The following is a 20,751-nucleotide window of genomic DNA, read 5'->3' as shown; positions in this document are numbered from 1 at the left end:
GTTAAGAGATACTAGAATACGGACCACTTAAGAGATATTTTTGAATATGTTCAGCAGTATATAAATCTATTAAATAAATAAGTTTAAAAGTCTGTCTAAAAGTTCTCAGGGACGGAGTACAGGGAAAGAACCCAGAGATTTGAATACAGGAGAAATTCAGAGAACATAAGAAGCACTAGAGGTCAAGAATGTTGGGTTAGGAAGGTGAAATTTACAGAACTGTTGAAGTAGCTACACTGTTGCACAGACAAGATCAAACTATCATTTCTCTTTAGTTGAGGGGTGTGCAATTTGTGGCCTCCCAGGCTTTGTTTGACTGCAGCTCCCATTGGTCCTCACCATAGGCTATCCTGTGCAATTCCACAGCTTGCCCACCCTTGCTTGAGGATCAAGATCTTTTTAATTGAGTTTTAATGTTATTACTGCCCAACCTGGTTGTGGGTTTTAACTACTCTTTTCTTTCTATAGAAGCAGAAAATTCACAAGTGCCCTTGCAAATAGTGAATCTCCAATGACCACCTTACCACAGGCTGGCAGGTGTGAATTCGAGACTCCCCTCCCTCACACACATCACAACCTAGACCTGCACCAGTCAAGGATAACCCTTTTTGTTGTTTTGGTGTCTTTGAGACACGTTCAGGTTATTCCCCTCTGATGGAACCAAGATGGAAGCAAAATGAGCAGCAGAGATATCTGAATACTTTTGAAGCTACCATTATAAGGCTGCTCCTCATGGTGGCTTTAAAATAATGCAGACATTACACAGCTGTCTTCTTAAAATGACAGCACTTGAGTTGATAGCTATAGCACATTTCAAGTATTTCAGAAGAATTCACCAAGTCATCTTTACAACAACCCTGCAAAGGAGGTCATCATAATATTGTAGATGGGAGACTGAAGCCGAGAGAAATATGGTCTACAAAGGGTATCTGGAGATAGCATGACTTGGGTAAATTTTGACCTGGTGACACTTTCTTAGCCTCCAATGCTTAGCCACTCTGCAAACTTAAGTAGGAACTTTGTGCACTGTTTAAAGTCTTCTTAATGATGACTATGTTACTCAAGCTGGTGGAGAATGAAAGAAACATTTAATGAAGTGAACTGGAAAGTGGTTTTTAGGAGGAAAGGTAAACTCAATACGTGCTAACTGAAGAGAATTATTAAAAGTTGCTTTATTGTTGGTATCTAACACTATAAATAATAAATTAAACCTATAGAATGAATACAGTGTGTGCTGCAAGTATGGGTTTCATTCAGCAGACTATATGCACATGTAGTGGTCATGTCCAAAAATTCAAATAACTAGAGACAAGTAAATATATATAAATAGAATAACTGAATGATTTAACCTTTGATCCAAAAACAATGTTGTTAAGAGTTTTTCATTCTCAAATTTACAACAAACCAATGATATCCAATGGAAACAAAGTTGACCAATTGCTAAAAATAGAAGAAAAACAATTACATGTAAAGAATAAATCAAATATGGAAAGTAGCTTAACTACTGAAAATTAGGGAAACAGCGAGACAGAATGGAAGACAGCAAAAAGGCAAGTTTGTCAAAGAATGGAGTTCCTTTACTATTTGAAATCAAACTATAATATAGAAATTAATATACATACATGCATATGTCCCTGTCTCCTAGGTGTTCCATTTGATATATAATCCTCAACTAAAATTTGTTCAGGTGAGAATTATACCTATTGGTGCAAAACTTACTATTTATTGATGTATTATTTTATGAACTCATATACAGTAATGTATTAATATTACTGTATACACATTATGTGATGTAGTTATATATTTCATTGTATGTCTTGTTAAATTTCTGTAGTTAAAACACTAAAATAAAAACACACTACAATTAGTAACATTAACTTTAAACACACACACTACCTTACTGTAATGGAAATGTAGATTATACAATCTACAGTTATACAATCTACTTACCTAATAAGATACATAATAAACATTTAAAATTAATTAAGTTCAAAGGGCCACTCTCTGCTTCCTACTAACAGAATCTTTGCGTACAATCCATACTATTCCCACCTTGGAAAGTCTGTTACACCCAAGAAAATTTTGCAAACCCACTAGAAAAATTCTATGCAGGCATCTAGGAATCTGAGATGCTTTCTTCAGTTGTGGTTTCTAAAAATCTTGAGGTATTTCCTACAAATTTAATTATGGGTTTTTGCCACATTAAATGATAGTTGATATACACTGACAGAAAGTTGGGGGAGGGGAAAAGTCACACTGACAACAAAGGGCAAACTTCTGGGTTCCACACAGTCTGAGTGTTTACAAAGTTTCCACAGTACTAGTTTCTGATCCAACATCAAATGGACCAGATCAGTGACAACAGCCATTTTCTTTTTAATTATTGTTTAAGGATTTGAGCAGTATCCAATCATATTCTACTAAAGCAAATTACATTACATTTGTGTAAAAGACCTCTAGCACACAGTCAATAACGTTAGCTTGCATGACAGGATTCCTCAGAAAACCCACTGCACAAGCTAATGCTATTGCATTGCTCTAGAGTTCCTTATTCTAGTGTAACATATGTGTTAGCAGAATGACATGGTTTAAACCAAGGGTCCATATCCAACAAAGACAGAAAAAAACACCAAATTAAAATGGGTCACATGTCACAAGCCGAGCCAACTATAGGTTTGAGAGGGCCCTCGCTAAGTGACCTCTGGTGGGTCTCCTCCATTTTAATTTCCCACAATGCCCTAGACTGATGCTATGTGAGGTACAATGTGAGAAATGAAAATGGCTATCTACCATCAGGTAAACGCAATGGGCTCTAACCAGGTGGTGGGGTATCAGCACCTGCCCTAGAGAGCCAGGTGCTGATGCCAAACCTGAGTTGAAGACCACCTAAGCCAAATAGAAGTTAAAGAGCATAGGGAAATAGGTGTTAATAAAAAATGGAAATGATGAACACTAAAAATGTATTTCTGTAAACACTTTTGAAAACTTATTTTAATGTATACATTCTTTAGTAAATAGTTAAATGTCTATCTACTGTAATTCTTTTAAATTAAAAAAACCAGAAACAGTTTTCATTCACCTTGAGCCAATTCTGTAACAAACATGTATGAATTTTATACATTTTTCCTAAGAAAACCCCAAAAGAAAAGTCAAGGAAGATCAAACCATGCAATGACTACCCAATTACATATCACAATTTTTGTAAAGTTGTGCATACAAACAATTTTAAAAGTTACAAAACCCACATTACTCTTTGGAAAACATTCCATGCATTAACTATAATGTTTAGCTGGTTTGAGCCATAAACAGATATCTGGATGCAGTTGGCCATAAAGGCTACTGTCAAACCAATATGTGCAATCGTAGATATTTTCATTCTTCATTGGAATTCTACACTAATACAGCTTTATTTTTGGGACACTTGTCATTGCTAGTTGTGTGATTTAGAAAATTTCCATTCTGTAAACATTCTGAAAAGGTTAACTCACATTCATAAAGCAATTATGTTGTTTTTCCCCAGTTTCCATCTTACGTGGTTAACTTTAGATTTCCTGGACTCAAGACATATACTTCTCAAGAAGTCCATCTATTGCTCCATAACCTTATCAGAAGCTTCAAAGTCTAGCAATTTAGGCTATTTTCCCCATGGGTGATCAACATCTGCTTTTAGTTCTAGCTGAAGCAAAAGCACAAGAATTACGTTTGAGGGAAAACCTGTAATTCTACGTGTAGAATGCCTAAAGTTATCAGAGTATGGGGAAACCCATCAAAATATCAATACAGCTAAAGGCTGCTATTTAGAAGCCTAGATCAAAGAAGTTTAGGACTGAAGTGGATGAAAATAGACTTGACGTTTTAGGATTCAATCAAAGCCAAGATGCGCTTAAGTCCGTTTCAATGGGCATAGACACCCGTAACTGTGCACAGGACTGGGCTGCGTGGCAAACCAAGCAAGAGAAGTACTAATTTCTTATTTATTATTCATCCACATTTATAAATGCAACCCACATTTGCTAATTTCTAAAAACAGAAACAATGTGGACTAATTTTGAAAGCAGCACTTGAGCACGAAGAGGCTAACCAATTATTCCTAAGCATTTCCTAGACAATTTCTAGAGCAATTGCTCAAATCTGATTGAGCATGCACTCCTAAACAAGAGAAACATGATTGCAAAGGCACCATGAAACCGGTTCAGAGCAGGTCAGGGCTTGGCTTAAGGTGAGTAGCTTAATTTTGGACAACTTTATGTTAGAAAGTATCTTTAACCTATCATTTAGAAGTAGGCCCATACTATGCTTTACGAATTTGCTCTCACATGTGGTCTGTCAAAACCCATGATTAAAATGCTTCCAACACTATATTCATCTTGCAAACAGATATGAATAGAAACCCTTTCCATCTTACAATTCTCCTTATAGGACTGATAAGGAATTAAGAAATGTGGCTTAATGGCCATTTGTAATACCTGAACATTTAATTAGCTCCACTAACAGAAGCACCTCCAACGTTATGACGGTAGAACAATGCTTACCATATTCCTACCTTTTGTAGAAGATTAAATCTGATCAAGTGTAGAAAGGGACTATAATATTGAAATGGATATTATACTTAAGAGGTATATGATGAATGAATGAATGAAGTGTTTACAGCAAAAAATAATAATACACGACTCCACATGATAAGCATCCTCTTAAAATCACTGTTGAAAACTGTATTTCAATACTAAACATAGTAGTATTGACATACATGGACACCACCACCCTGATAAAACACTGTCTAAGCACAACTCCCTTCCCATAAATAACGCAATGTTATCAATTTGCTCAATTTATTTTAACAAAATTGATTTAGAAATGTCACTGAATTAAACAAAACATCTGAACATGTAAACATCTGCCATGTTCCTGAAACAGGAGTTAATACCTGCGTATATTAGTATTCATTAGGAACACTATCAATTAATAAGGCTTGTCTTCAATACAATGAAATCCAGTTTGCTGCTTTAATTGTTCTTGCATTGCAAGTTAATTTTACCAAAAATTTCAGATGTATACAATGAGACATTATGGGAGAGTCAATAAGTACCATTGGTTACAGCTGTTACAATTTCTCTGCCACATGAAAAAACCCCTAAGCCAATCACATCAAATAATCATGGCTTTTCTTTAATAGATGTTCATCGTTATGTTAATTATGGTCCTTTAAACACACACAAACAATTTGTAAAGGCTATATACAATATACACGGCTGACCATGTACTATTCATAGATAGATACCTGCCTGCTTGATGCAATGTAATTAACACAGTGCCTGAAAATGATGCAGCTCAACTCTCATTTTAATCAATAATTCCAAGAGGAAAGTTGGTTTTAACATTACTATACTTGCATGATTTTTTTAAAAATACAAAAAACCCAACAACAACACACTAATTCCATTTAAGAACTCTAGATGCAGATTCTACATAGGTTAAGGCAGTAAAAAAGCACTTCCTGATACAGGTGGTTTCAACATCAATTAAAGCTGTCTGAAGCCATTATTTTTCTCTTTCATTTTCCACCACACCTCTGAACAGTTTATGGAAGTTTTTTTTTCATTTTTTTTTAAAAGACAAAAAAGAAAAGTGGGTAGTGGAAGAGAAACGAAACACAGCTGGGATTAAAGGGCAACAACTAACCTACTACCTTAAAAAGGAATAAAACATGAGGTTGATTTTGAGCATACAGCCCCATATTCTTAAAAATATATTATTTGAGTAATTCAAGTAGATTACTAGAAGCAATTTCATGAAGTTTTAACCAAATTTCTTAGTTTCTTAATTGATAGCCGTTTTTGCAAGTGCTGCACTCATTTTTTCCTTTTTTGCTGGATAAATTTTGCTAAATGGTTCTTGCGACAATCTGTCTGCACACTTATTCTGAAATAGACTTATCATTCAAGCTGGGAGACTATTCAAGAGTAAGTGCTTCCAGGACTCCAGCCTCTCTGTATTTATAATTAACTTTATGGTTAACATATTCTAATAAATATTAGAAAGATATGGCAGATTATTTAACCAGAGTTCTTTGATTTCGGCATTAAACAAATTCAGAATGGACACCACTCAAGAGTGATACACTACTTTTAAAGATGATTAGGGAATTTTAAGACCAATCCTCTTTCTCCAATGGACATGAAATAGAGATAATCTGTTGTAAACAGGGCACTGTTGTAAAGCCAAGTTTTTTAAAATTACTTTCCCCATTGGATGAAAACTCAAACTCTTCAATGCTTCTTCCAGTATTGTCATATTTCCTGTTAAATTGTGTCACCAACTTATTTTCCTTCAGTTCCTGTTCTTAAAGATGGTTGTGTTCAAAGCAGTTTGTTTTAAAAAAATCTGTTGAAATTTATATAAAATTCTGTACAGGTTCACAAATTATTGCATAAACAGCATAATCTTCACGACAAGTGTTTCTGCAACACACGTCCATCTCAAAAAATTCACGTTTCCCTTCTGGCTTTTTTCTTCTTTTTGATTTGTTTGGGGGACTCCCAGCTCTCTTCAGACTTGGCTAAGAGTTTAAGAAAAAAACAAGAATATTTATTGTAAATTATATTTATGTATAGTTCTTCCATACATTTCATTCTACAGTTACTCTGATAAGGAAATGCACAAGAGTGGTGATATTCTGGTAGTGTTTCAGAACTATAACAGTCTCTATATCTAGAATCGAACACATGATCAAAATACCCCATCAAGTTTAAATGAGATATACAAATGCTGAACATGTTAAGATCGCACCTATTAGGGTTGAGCATAATTCAGCAATAAGATTTGCTTGGTTGTTATAATACAGGCACAATTTTATTGTATGAAAATAGAACGCTTCCCAGTAGGTTTTCCTGGCGCTCATGCAGAATTACTTACTCTGTGGCGGAGGCACACTGTTTTGCTTAACATTAGAAATGGGAACTTCCGTCTCCTGTGGTATCTGTGGCACTTGGGAAGGTATCTTGTCAGATTCACTCTCTGATACAGTTACAGATGGCTCAGTAGAAACAGCAAATGAGGGCATCTCCTCAGGCTAAAATAAACATTATAGATCAAAATATCGATTTTTTGACAACACTTCAGAAAGATTTGACTTTGCATTTTTGTGCTTCAATTTACAATATAGTTACAAAGCAGGCACTGGGAAATTATATCCAATTATTTCAGCAAATAAGTTCCTTTTTTTAAAATAAATTATTAGCTCCAAATGCATTAAACTAGAAAACTAAGTACATCAAGTTAGAACAGTCTCTTATAAGTAGTGTAAATTTTATGATATTGTGGCCAGAAAAATACTTGGGAGTCCCCATCCAATACAGCACAATTTATTTATTTATTTATTACATTTTTATACTGCCCAATAGCCAAAGCTCTCTGAGCGGTTCACAAAAATTAAAACCATGAAGAGCATAAAAACAACCAACAAATTTAAAACACAAATACAAAATACAATATAAAAAGCACAACCAGAATAAAACCACACAGCAAAAATTAATACAGGTTAAAATATGAGATTAAAACAGCAAAGTTTAAATTTAAGTTAAATTAGGTGTTAAAATACTGAGAAAATAAAAAGGTCTTCAGTTGGTGACGGAAAGAAAACAATGTAGGTGCCAAGTGAACCTCTTTGGGGAGCTTGTTCCACAACTGGGGTGCCACAGCAGAGAAAGCTCTGCTCAGGCAGTGGGACTTGTCTGAGCAGTACCCCCAACTCTCTGGAACAGATTGGTGGGGGAGGGATGGAATGAGGGGGACTGTGGAATCCATTCTGCCAGCTGTTTCTATTCTGCTGGTGGACTGACAGGATTGGGCACAATTCTCAATAGCTGGACCACCACTATGCTATTCATGAACTATTGTAACTGAAGTAGTAACTTTGAACATAACTGAAGTAGTAACTTTGAACATGACAGAGACTAAAAATGATTTTATATACTTAAGTCTCCTTCTTTGAAAAAGTAGAAGACACGTGGAAAAAAAGTTAGATTTTAATGTGCCAGACTTCAGACTGAACATTAAAAACTATCCTAGTAGTAAGGAGAAGCGTAGATAAACTAGTATATTCTAGGCTAAGATATTAAGATGAGTGGTGTCGAACTATAGATGTTGCAAAGAATTTGCTGCACAGCACCAATGATTATTAAGTCCATTTTATACTGATATAATCAGCATAAACCCCAAACAAAATTAATCCATTACTCCAAGGGAATAAACTCCAGTAGAAATCTTCATGGTGCTTCTCCATATCTTCTCTCTTTTCTTCAGGCTATCAGGAACTTTCAAGACAGGACAATGGAAACTGTAGAATTGTGTTCCAATTAATGTCAGAAACTTCAGGTTTTTCTTACATTAAAATTTTGACTTAAGCACACTATTCAGGGGTCAATATTTTCTTCACAGTTAAGATTTGTAGGGCCTTCATCTGCAGTGTGGGATGGGTGGTGGTCATTTGCTTGAATTATCTACACTTATTTGCTTGCAGATATCTTTCTGCAGTGTATCTGCTTCTACCTTTGTGTCATACTTTGGTCTGGACTGTATAGATTGACCTGTGAGAAACCAGTGTGTAGATGGGCCCAGAGAAAGGGAATTCAACATTTATAAAATTAAATTATCCACTGCCTTTTGATCCTCAAATTCTTATGACACTTGGATCCTCTCAGTAGATTTTATAAATACTGAACAGCTAATGTTCACGTAAATATTCTATATTTATACCTCAGCTTGTTCACTAGTGCTGATGGTCTTTAAAGAGAAAGTTATCTCCTCCTGTTGAACTTTTGAGGTATCTTCTGGAAATTCTTCTCCAGCATTTTTATCCAGGTCATCAGCATCCTAACGAGAAAAACAAACAGAAGGCACAGAATATTGAACCACCCTTTTTAATGTTGCCATTGTATTGCAAGATTAAACCAATGTACAATAACTTTGTAAGTAACTAGGACAGAGCACTTCAAAAGTCATCTGCACATGATACTGTTCTCTACTCCGTGTTTGCAACATTCATACATTGGGGGAAAGTGTTCATCTTCATGATGTTCTAGCAGTTTTTTCCTACTAAAATAACTGAGCTTTACATAGGTCTTAAGGAACACGAGACAAATAGGTTGTGCACTTTAGCTAAGAAACAGTTACGGAAAATTGTCTGCATCATGGGGTTGGATTCAGACTTAGTCACGTGTGGAGTAGACCCACTGAAATAAATGGTACTTAAGTAAATCATGACTAAATTGTCTCAGCCTACTTTAAGCAAGACTGTCTGGATCCAACCCATAGTAAATCCACATTTTAAGCCTCCATGGATTTACAGGATTTTCTCCATCCAAAGAAAAAGTAGCATGTTACATAGCCTCAACAGCAGATGAAACAACTTCATTCATAGACAGTATATACTTATTAAAAACATGAATGCTATCATAATTTTAATTAGCATTCACATCAAATTGCTGCTCAAAAGTGAATAATTATTCTGTTACCTGTACAGGAGAGCTAGCTTCTTCACCCTGCTTTTTCTTTTTCTTCTTTTTCTTTTTTGATTTACCACTTGTAGTACTTTGCAGAGTTGGTTCTGCCTTTTCCTTCTCATCATCTGAAGCCTTATGCAAAATCAGAAAGATTTGAGTTTTTTGTCGGAATGTCGCATCTCTATACAATCATATCATTAGATACAATTTTAGTTTTGAAATCTATTTCAATTGTGGTTAAAACTAAGAAGCAGCATACATATCAAATGCCCAGATTTTCTTAGAAGAATCTGAAATTAGTTGAAAGGGAAGAAAGAAGCAGTTGTCTATGAAATTAGCCTTCTTTTCTTAGTGTTTCTTTTGTAAAATAAGAACTGCACTGTAGACCAGACTGGTGGTCCATCTAACTCAATCGGTTTTTCAGCAGTTGTCCGACCAATACCTTTTGAGCCTCAGACAATGCTTCTTCAAGTTGTGGAACAGAAGGAGTCTTTTCTTCTTCTACCCAGTTTCCCCATTCCTCGGCTGGGGCATTCCAATCAGAACTGGGATCAGCAGATGAAAGCCCATCTGTGAAAAGTTAAAAAACAAGTGATTTAACTGAACAGTTACAATAAGATTAAAGAAATCCTGACTCACACTTAATATGTAATTTCAGACCACTTTTCTTCAATATTCTTTTATCAGAACAACAACAACAACAAAAACTGGGACTGAGTATTTCAGTTGTTCCTCCCCACAATTAAAAACATGAACATGTGACGTGTCAAATATTCAGCAAATATTCTTAAACATATTTGCTTAATTTGACCAAAAAAGATGATTAACACAAATATTAAATTAAATCATTACAAAAACAAATTAGTTAGCTATTATGAAATAACAATATTACCTTTTAAATTATAATTAATTATAAGGGTTGGGTCTAAACTACTCATGGACTGAGTTTTGCCTGTCCATTGGGAGGGAGGGAAGGAAATTCACTTATTTTGACTTCCCACTCCCTGTGCCCAAAAGCAGTTATACTAACTTGGCCAATTATTCAATCACCACCATTAACTCCATGGTTCCTGCAGCAAGCAAGATGCTTAATTCTAGGTGGTGACCTTTGCCATTGGACAACAGGGATTATGTCACAGGTCACCGCAACTAATTGTTCAAACAAACTGTGGGCAGCTGTGAATGAGCAGGATTGAGCTGGTTCCTGGCTGCCTGCTGTGGTAAACAACAAAGGGATGCTCTTGATCTGGAACTCTGTGTTGTTGGGGGAGAGACAACCCAGAGTTCTGGCTTCAGATGTCACAACAAACAATTGAGGGACAGACTATTTATCACAGTGGGAGTGTACATGGGAAACAACATGCTCGTTCTTGCTTCATTTTCAACAACCCATGGTTAACAAACTGGGTTGTTGATTACTTGCAAGCCAGATCCTAGTCTTCCTGCTCTTGTTTGGAGATCCCAGCAGTTACAACAGGTGACCAGTAGAAGAAACTCTGCTATCCTACTAAGTTTGCCCCTGACTACTGCAGAGTTAGGAGAAGCAGGCCTCCCTTATATCCTTGCTAACAAATGACTCCATCATGAAATAAATAATAGAAGCTACACATTAGCATTCTTGGCTTCATGGAATATATGAGAATGTTTGATCTCAGTTAATTAGAAGATGGTCATATTAAACTATGGTTTAACTATGGGTTGTTAACCACGAACAACCCAGGAAGAGAACCCATGATTTGTTGTTGGATTGTGAACTCTAGGTTGTTAGTAGTTAACAATCTATGGTTAAACCATAGTGCAGGGTTCACACATAATGACAACCCATGATTCAACCCATACTATGGGTTGTTGTTACATGCAAACCAAGTCACTGCATTGAAGTATTAGTCAGTTTGGTTCTCAAATATTTTATCCTCAATGTACGTCAAGAGGTTTCTGTCACAGATACAACATGGTATAAGAAATTCCATAGAGATAACCTTGTGTCTGCTCCAGTGAACAAAGCGAGGAGTTTTAGCTACTAATTATTGTGGCATAAGGTTTTATGCACCAGACCCTCTTGCACTGCTTGACCTTTGGCCTTCACTTCATAAAAAAAAAAGACTCTGGCACACAAAAGCTTATGCCACAATAAATGTTAGTCCTAATAGTATCATAAAACTATTGTGAAAGCATGTAGATAAATAATTGGTCCCATTTGCAGAATATATACTTGTTGAATGGGAATCTTTAAGCTGCAAGTCAAGCAAGGCTAGACAAAGTTTTAAAAAGGAACGTACTTAACCCAGACCATTCATCATCAACATGTGCCTGATTACGGTTTAAATCCCACTGAAAGTCTGTAGTACCAGGCTGTGAAACAGATTCACTGTTGGATCCTGAACAGAACAGAACACAGAACATTAGCTTTATGGGAATAATAAGCAGTTGATAGGTCTTTTACTCCATGTTAAAAAGACTTCAAAATGAAAGCGGCCGTATATCTTGGGAAACCTACATCGGATAGAATAATCTGCTTCTTTGTTGTCACTGGTATTAGTGATTAAGCTTCACTGGCCTAAACAGAAACCATATTTGCATAACAAGATCAAACATCTCCTTTCTCTCTTCGGAAATATCAAAGGACAATTTTTTTTTACAGCTTGATAAGTCAATGACAGTTGCCATTTATTTTGACTATCCATGTATGTGATTTATGCATTAAGTCTTTCCAAACTTAGGTGCAACAATACTTAGTTTGCAAGGATGACCAGAGGTTTAAAAAACAAAAAATATAGCCCAGTGTGTAGTTCATTTGTAGAGTGATTTTTAAATATTACCTGAAACTGCAGGATTTAGCCCCAGGGATGTAAATGTAGTAGAACTCTGTTCAGGAGTATTAATCCTTCCATCCACTCCAGACCAGGCTGTTGGGGGTGGGGAAAAAAGAACTTGAGAATTTTTTCCTTTGGCAATTAGGAAAACATTCTTAAGACAAATACCTTATAATTGCAGCTCCATTATGAATTTGGGATTTATTGTAATTTAAAATTTAAAACAAGTGTCAGAGGCACAGATATGATCTACTTCCTTTGCAATATGATTCTTGAACTCACTTGTGTACCTTTATAACACCATGTTTGTATGTGTGTGGTGTTATGTGTACACTCTCAATCTCTCTCTCTCTTAAGGTGCAATCCTACAAACATAGTTGGCAGTCTCTGAACTTGGAGGCTGCTGAGTATCCAATGCAGGGCAGCTGGAGCATGGAGGAGATCTTCACCTCCACTCTCCAGCTGCCATGCTTTTCTGCTAGACAGGTGATTTTGCCCATCTAGAAGCAACATGTCAGGTTGGGGGAAGGGGAGGAAGGAGGCTGGGAAATGTCATATGGCTGATGCCCCAGGAATAACCCCCTTCCCTGCTCTACACTGTTTCCAAGTATGAAAACTTAGCCAGAACGCACTGGCTCTGAGAAGGAAGGGAGCCCAGAAACCGAACAGTCCTATATTCCTCACCCCATCCCCAATGCTGTCTGGGAAAATATAGGATTGCTCCCTAAGACTACATATTACTTCACTCATTTATTTATTACATTTTTATACTGCCCAATAGCCAAGGCTCTTTGGGCAGGTTACAAGTAAAACCATAAAATACAACAGGTCAACACAAATAAAGCTTTAAAAGTTTTAAAATACCATATATAATCAAAATAAATCCAGCAGCAGTTACAGCCCAGGGAAAGCCTGTGTGAAAAGATGTGTTTTCAGGAGATAGTTAAAGGATGGTACGTTTTTCACCTCCTGAAATGCACAAGGCAGGGTTTTCGAGATGGTGGGTGCTGCTACGGAGAAGGCCCACTGTCAAGGTCCTCCACGGCAACATTCCATTCATTTTGGAATGACCAGCAAGATCTCTTCTGAAGATTTTAAATGTCATCTGGTGCATATAAGGGAAGATGATCTGCTAGGTATCCTGGTCTTAAGTTGTTTAGGGCTTTATAGGATAATAATATAATTTTGTACATGGCTCAGTACCTAACAGGCAGCCAGTGCAGTTCTTTTAACACAGGTGTTATGCAAGGATAGTTAGGTGTTCCAATTCTGCACTAGCTGCAGCTTCTGAACCACACACATGGGTAGCCCCACATAAAGCACACTGCAGTGGTCTAATCGTGAGATTACTAGTGCATGGATCACTATGGATAAGCTATCCCTATTCAGGAATGAGCAGAGTTGGCATACCAATTGGTAACAGGCTTTACCACTTACTTCTTTTTCCCAGCAGTGCCAATGAAGCTGAATATATACTGCTTAGAGGGAATGGAACATACAGGCCAGGATCCAAAAACTAGTTCTGAATGTTCAAGTGGTCTTTGCAAAGGGCAAATGTTTGTGTGTGTGGAATAGGTGGTGTGGTTCAAATGATGTAGTGTATGGAGGTCTGCGGCTGAAAAAATAAAATGGTCTCTGGATGTATCAAAACTTTCAGATTGACCTCAGATAAGTCTTATATTCTAATCATAGCTTATGAAATAAAGGACTAAACATTTCCAATTACCCAAAGAATATGGTTGAAAAAATGGGATACAAGGATTTTGCTGTGCAAAGCAGTTAGTTAAATAGACACTAATGTTGTTATTGTTGGTGTATGTGTGTGTTTAAGAGTCCTAATTCCAGCTACCTTGACAGAAAAACTTTCTTGGAGGAACAAGCACTTGCACTTACCAATACCAGGGAACAAAGTGCGCTCACCCCAGGTTCTGCCCACCAGGGACACTCCCCAATCCTTCCCATTTCCATTATCTCCAGCATCTTTTCCCCAAGCTGATGTCTCAGTCTTCCTCTTGCTACCTGCAGATGACACTGGAGTCCATTTCTCCTCACTTGCACCAATCTGAGGAGAAAGCTTTACAGGCTTTTCATTCCAGTTGCCTCCATTTACTGTGGGGCCTTCGCTCAGTCCTGAAGATACTTTGAACAAAAAATACATGCTTAAGTGAAACATTTGCTGCGTTAAACAAAAATACATGCTTAAGTGAAACATTTACTGCGTTGAACAAAACAATACCATAATCATACATCTGCAGAATACTTCCCATTAAAAGTATTTTTTGTTTCTGGCCCAACACTTCCAACTTTTCCTTTTTGACCCACATCTTTTCCCCAATTTCCTCCCAGCAAGAGTTGGCTAGCAGCAGTCACTATTTCATGATCCTGTTAGAGATCACTTTGGCTGTGCAAAGAAACTAGCCTAACCTACCCCCATAGATTTGTTGTGAGGATAAAATAGAGGAAGAGGACCATGTAAGCTGCCTTGAGTTCCTTGAAGGAAAAAAGGTGGGAAATAGATGTAATAATAAATGAATATCATCATTTCCTGTTTCATCTGAACTGTTAAACTGTGGTCACCAGCTTCAGAGCAAGCAAGGATATTCAGCCAACTTTATGCCATGACTTAATATCCTGCCTTGTTCTGAATTTGACAACCCTTTTCTCCCAGTTCAGACAAAATGGAAAGCTAGGATTTCGTTTAGGCTTATGCAAAGCAAAATGGCTGCAAGTACTCTCGTTGATGGCCTAGATATGGCTATCACATAGATCCCTCGAAAGGCCAAGCATAAAGTGCATTGGTATGCATTTTTGCACTTCATAGCTGAACTGTATGGGGGGGGATGGTGGGAGAGTAGAAAGAGTTGTGTTTTCTTTTACCAACAAATATATAATAGTTTTACAGGGCAATACTTTTATCCATCTCTAGATCTATAAAAAACAACTTTTCTTTTCTACACTTTAAAGCCTAGTGTGCATACTTGGGACTTCCTTCTGAGGAAACATATGCAAGAACAGGTTGTAAGGCCCACAACTAACTTTCACTTATTTTCATCATCATCATCATCTGAATGAACCAAGTCTGCCCTATGCATTCAGGTTAGGAGCTTGAGTACAGAGTAATTTAAAGGAGGGAAGGGGAATAAAAAATGTACGTCAAGAAAGACTGTATAGCAATTAAGCAAGATGCTGGATGTTGGTAATCTGCCTGTTCAGGTAAAAGCTCCATTGAAGCTAGTGTACAAAATCCTAGATGGCATCGGGACCCCAATGAACGTACTATGCAAAGTAGACAGACCTTACCTTGCTGAAGTGTACCATCACCTTTTCCAGATTTAGAGTTACTAGCTTGAACATTCAAAACAGGATCGCCTGATTAAAAAAAGAAAGGGGGAGGGATTAATGACTAAATATCCTGCTACGAAATATGTATGCCTATTGCTGATGCTGATGGGAAGGGCAACACAAGGCCTGCACAGCAGAAACCTGAACACCTCATATTTTACTCCAATGACTAGTCATGGTCTAATACAGTTTTTTCCAAATGCAGTTTGGAAAAATGGCTCAAAAACTAGAAATAGCTATCACAAATCAGTATTTATTTTAATCTCAAAGCATGGTGAAGGATGTTGCAGATGTTAGTTGTTCTGTAAATGCTGGATTATCCATAACTGGTAAGTTTGATTCTTACAATCCTTTTGTGATCAGCAATAAGAGAATGCTTGATCACCATCACCTCCAGATTTTAGCATTGTTTCCTGAAGAATAGACATCATATAACAGGAGCAGGCAACCTTTTCATTGCTGACCCCTGTCATACAAAGTATAACATTCATGTATCAAGGTAAAGATGAAGATGGTAGACAAATGTTATTATACTATAAAATCACAGCTATAGTACTATTCTATATAAAAGATGAAAAACTAAAGTATATACAAGATTTTAAAGTTTTGGGACAAGTTAAAGATTGCCAATTTAACAGCATATGTATTTCCTTTGCCTCTCTTGTGTTCGAAGAGAACAAACAGAAGTGGCAAAACAAACAAAAATACCACACTACAAACATCTACCACACTTGCTTGAATGAACTTGTACTGTTTATGCTCGATATCTGTATCAGCTACTTGACATTCAGTTAGTGCACTTATTATTTGAATACAAAAGCAACCCTGGGAGCTTTACACAAAGGGGAAAGCATATAAATACGCCAAATAAATACAACAATCATCATCATTGTTTAGTAGTACAATTCTACTCTGCTATTGAAATTGCCACCACATTTTCTAAAGTTTGAAGTCATTATATATCCTATCCAAAACAATTTTCTGTATGGCATTACTTGCACACTTGATGTAATGCCCTTCATCCAATTTAGTTTGAAAGAGCCCCAGAGTGCCTATGAGGCATTTGGAGCTTTACTTGAATAAAAGAATATTTTGATGCTTCTGCAAAATAAAAATGTGAAGCAACTGATTATTCCAAACTGGATTTCCACAGGGACTATAAACTGATTACAGGATATTTGGAGTAAGGCAAGGATTCAGGGGAATAAGCTCAAATTAGCAGTGATCTGTGGGATACAAAATCATCCAAAAACTGTCAGAGAAGAGCCTCATAGAAATAGGACAGATGAAAATCGATGTCTCAGGAATGTCTCTAGGTTCATTATATGTCCAGACCTCCTCGGCTGTTGAGATTTATGATCAATGCTGATTATATGGAGGTGGTATCTAACCCCGGTGAGATTAAATAAAATAAATAAGCTGAACTCAGCAAATTGTTGGAGAGGTTGTCAAAAAAAAGGAACATATTTACATATGTGGTGGGAATGTGAATTTGTACAAAAATTGTGGAAAATGGTGTTCAATGAGATAAAAGAAATTTTAGGAATGGAGATTGGAGAGACACCTATAGTGGCATTGTTATCATTATATGGAGAATTAAATTGTAATAAAGAGACAAAAGAATTGATAACGAATTTGCTAACAGCAGCAAGGTTAATGATATCTAGGAACTGGAAGGTTCAAGGGGATTACCATATAGAAGATTGGTATAGAGATCTGGGATATTGCTATTAATGATAAATTAACATGTAATATAAAAGTGAGACGAGGAATAACAAAAACAAATGATTTTGAGGGAATATGGAAACAGTTCCTAGAATTTGTTTTCTTTAAGGGTAGTGGGAAACCACCTCCAGAAGAAACAATTAGATTTTGGAAAGAGGAATAAGATCCCGTGGTGGGGGGTGCACTTTTATGTTAAGTATGATTATGTTAACAGATTAAGCTAGAATATATGTTATTAAGGTTATCTAACCAAAAAAAACCACATTTTTTTTAAAAGCATCTTTAATTAAATGGACATTATAATCATAATTCAAGTATTACTTCCCCCCTTTTTTTCTATTTTCTTGTTCTGTACATATTGCAACCTTGTCCCCAAGATGAGAAACGAAAAACAGAAGTAACAGAATTCACATATCTACCTTTGCTTTTTCTGGAAACAATTGAAAAAGTCGCTGCAGATGTTAGTTGTTCAGTGGATACTGAAACTGAATTTTCCATAGCTGTTAGATTTGACTCTGACCCAACATCAGTCAGTACCTTGTCACGTTTACGCTGCTGCCGTTTCTCTCTGTTGCTGATTTTTGTTTCCCAAGCTCCTGAAACAGCCACAAGAGAATATTAGCTACAACAGAACTAACCTAACTCAGTGGTTTCCAGACTGTGTTTAAGGAAATCCTGTATATTCCTCAGAAGCTTGTGAGGGATTCTTTAATGAGGAAACCAGCAAATGGCACACAAACGGCTCTGAAAGACTACTTGCCCACCATTATGAAATTCCCCTTGCAATGGCTAGCTATAGTTATAGTACCCAGCTTTGTGATACTTCCTCAAAACACTCTTTTGTCTCTTTTGAATGTTTTCACTCCAGCTGCAAGCTTCGGCTGACCTGAAACCTTGTGGGTAAAATTGTTAATAGCTATTGAGGAAGAATCGTCACTCTAATTCTTAAGTTGTTACTTTTAATGAATTTTCCCAAGTGTAGCTAACCACCTCCCACAAAAACAACACCGCTCCAAACTATTCTAAAATGGCTAGTTTGCCTCTTCTCAACACCTTAGATTCAACAAATTCCAATAATTTGTTGAATGTTATCTGTAACATTCAGATAACATTCTTAACACAGCAGCACAATATATCACACTAATACAAACTAGCAGCTTTCCTAACTCAGTATATAAATATTGACCTATTCGTGTAAAGAGTAGCAGCCTATTAATATATTAGAAACTTGATTTATTTTAAGTTGTAATAGAATGAACCGTGAATTTGATTGTGGGTTGGATCTAGGATCTACCACCCATGGACAGAAGGGGTTGTTGCATCTGTTGAAGGCTTCTGATTCAGGAGGTGAGTTCCACTCGCAGAATGGAGGTAGAGATCTTTATTGATTTCCCCCCTCCAATTCCCTGTGTCCCCTTACCCCGCAGCCCACGATGCTCTAGAGAATTGGAGGACACCACCCCCAAACAGTGACGGAGGTTGCACTGGGACTGCAGAGGGAGGGGAGGTAAGGCGAAGATCACCCCTTCCCCTTTTGCTGGCAGGAGAATTCTGAGCATTACTCCTCTCAAGGGATGCTTCTACAAGTAGAAAATATGTTGGATCTAATCCAGTATGTTTTCAGTTTTTCAGTACCTTCATCAACTTCTTTTCCATCCACACGTGACTGATCCTGAACCGTTTTAGCATCTCCCTTCGGTTTCTTCTTATTTTTCTTTGACTAAAATAGAAGGCAAATATTTTTTCTTAGTATTGATTAATGCTATCAAAATACATGAAGATGAGCATCAGGAATTACAGCAGAGGACATGGTAAGTCTAGCAGTAGACGTCATTCTGAAGTAATTATTTGGAATTGAAATGCTTCACACAAAGCAGTACAAATACTCCTTAAGAGGCCTAAAATGTCTCAAAGCAAAAGTATTGGTTACAAATGCTTGAGTTTCTTAGAACCTAACAATACAACGATTAATATTTATTACTAAAATTGAAACATATTTTATAAAATAACTTACAAATTAAGGCCAAAGACCTAAACCCACTCAACTTAGAAGAAGCCCCATTCAACTCAATGGTTCTTACTTCTGAGTAGGATTGTGTTGAAACAGTATTGTTAAAAACAGGTGTGCCAATGATAACTGATTTTGAGTTTGCTTGCATGACACGACGGCCCACTGAGAGTTAATTTACCCTTGAGGAGTTGTGGTGCATGCGGGCTATTGTTACGAATATGCAACCCCTGATTGGGGGTTATGTTGTGCAAACTGCCCCAATATTGTCAGATATTAGGCTTCTCCTAAGTCAATAGCTGGGTTCACACAATACAACAACCCACACTCAAGGTTAAGTATGGGTTGCCATTGAACTGTGGGCTGTTGTTGAACCATGGGTTGTTGTGTTGAGTGAACCAAGCTGTGCTAACAAACCATGGTTCTTTAACATGGCTGGGTTCACACAACACAGCCACCTATTATTCAACAACAACTCACACTCAACCTTATATGTTGTGTGAACTCAGTCAATACGTTTATAATCAAGCTTGTATATCCGTTGAACAATTAATACATTTTGAATATTGCCAAGACATTTTCACACAAACATTTTACAGTCTTTCACAGGGTTTTAATGGCACAACTTCTCTGATGTGCTAATATCTGAAGATTGCACATAAGAAATTAAGCCTTATGCAGAGCAAAAAAGAAAGCTTTTTGGTAGTGCTGTTACACAAATGGGAGTCAGACATCTTTGAAGTTCACCCAGGAATTCACCAGTAGTTGCCGATTGACCAACTGTGCAACCTTAGATTAGATTCACACAACATGCTAACCCGTGATGGTTTCTTTTCCAGAACCACCTATGATGGGTTAGCATGTTGTCTGTAGGATATTCATTCCCCCCCCCCCCCGCCCCCGTGGTTGATTATTTACCCCAAATAAGCTACCCTGAAAACCCATGGTCTGCAGTAAGGATTATTTTATCTATGGTGGGTTAGTGTGTTATCTGTCATGCAGCGTGGGTTACAGAGATCATCTACAAAGCTGCTTGGCAAGAGCAGTCAAAAACACTGCTGCCATTCTGCTCTTCCCAAGTGTTCTCTATTCCCACCACAAAGGAAGCTGGGATACCTGCCCAGCTGGGTGGGAGGACTACAGGAGAAGGAGGGGCGGGGTGGACAACCATCTGTCAGGTATGCTCTAGGGTGGATTCCTGCATTGAACAGGGGGTTGGACTTGATGGCCTTATAGGCCCCTTCCAACTCTACTATTCTATGATTGTATGAAATAAACTACTCTGTGTATCTTGTTTACCTAATTGTCTGAAGGGAGCATGGTAGGTTGCTCACAAAACTATTTATCCAGCATAGTGTGATGT

At 37.1% G+C, this 20,751-nt stretch overlaps 1 protein-coding gene across 2 annotated transcripts in view; it reads right to left on the bottom strand.

Moving 5' to 3' along the window:
* Positions 1-1,153: 1,153 nt before the first annotated feature.
* MTDH (metadherin) overlaps positions 1,154-20,751 on the bottom strand; it is a 31,436-nt gene continuing 11,838 nt past the window's right edge. The window contains exons 3-13 of one of the 2 annotated variants that reach the window (XM_063130974.1): positions 19,016-19,100; positions 17,800-17,976; positions 15,614-15,682; positions 14,234-14,452; positions 12,320-12,406; positions 11,780-11,878; positions 9,943-10,070; positions 9,513-9,632; positions 8,755-8,871; positions 6,913-7,069; positions 1,154-6,556 (exon numbers count right to left, since the gene is read on the bottom strand). In XM_063130974.1, coding sequence (XP_062987044.1) covers positions 6,486-6,556; positions 6,913-7,069; positions 8,755-8,871; positions 9,513-9,632; positions 9,943-10,070; positions 11,780-11,878; positions 12,320-12,406; positions 14,234-14,452; positions 15,614-15,682; positions 17,800-17,976; positions 19,016-19,100 — 1,329 coding nt within the window. In that variant the 3' untranslated portion in view covers positions 1,154-6,485. Of the gene's footprint in view, positions 6,557-6,912; positions 7,070-8,754; positions 8,872-9,512; positions 9,633-9,942; positions 10,071-11,779; positions 11,879-12,319; positions 12,407-14,206; positions 14,453-15,613; positions 15,683-17,799; positions 17,977-19,015; positions 19,101-20,751 lie in introns of both variants that reach the window. The other variant, XM_063130973.1, reaches the window with a different exon arrangement.

Source organism: Elgaria multicarinata, chromosome 7, assembly GCF_023053635.1.
Source record: "Elgaria multicarinata webbii isolate HBS135686 ecotype San Diego chromosome 7, rElgMul1.1.pri, whole genome shotgun sequence".
Lineage (NCBI taxonomy): Eukaryota > Metazoa > Chordata > Lepidosauria > Squamata > Anguidae > Elgaria > Elgaria multicarinata.
Note: the sequence above shows the minus strand (reverse complement) of the source record. Positions and strands in the feature narration are given on the sequence as shown.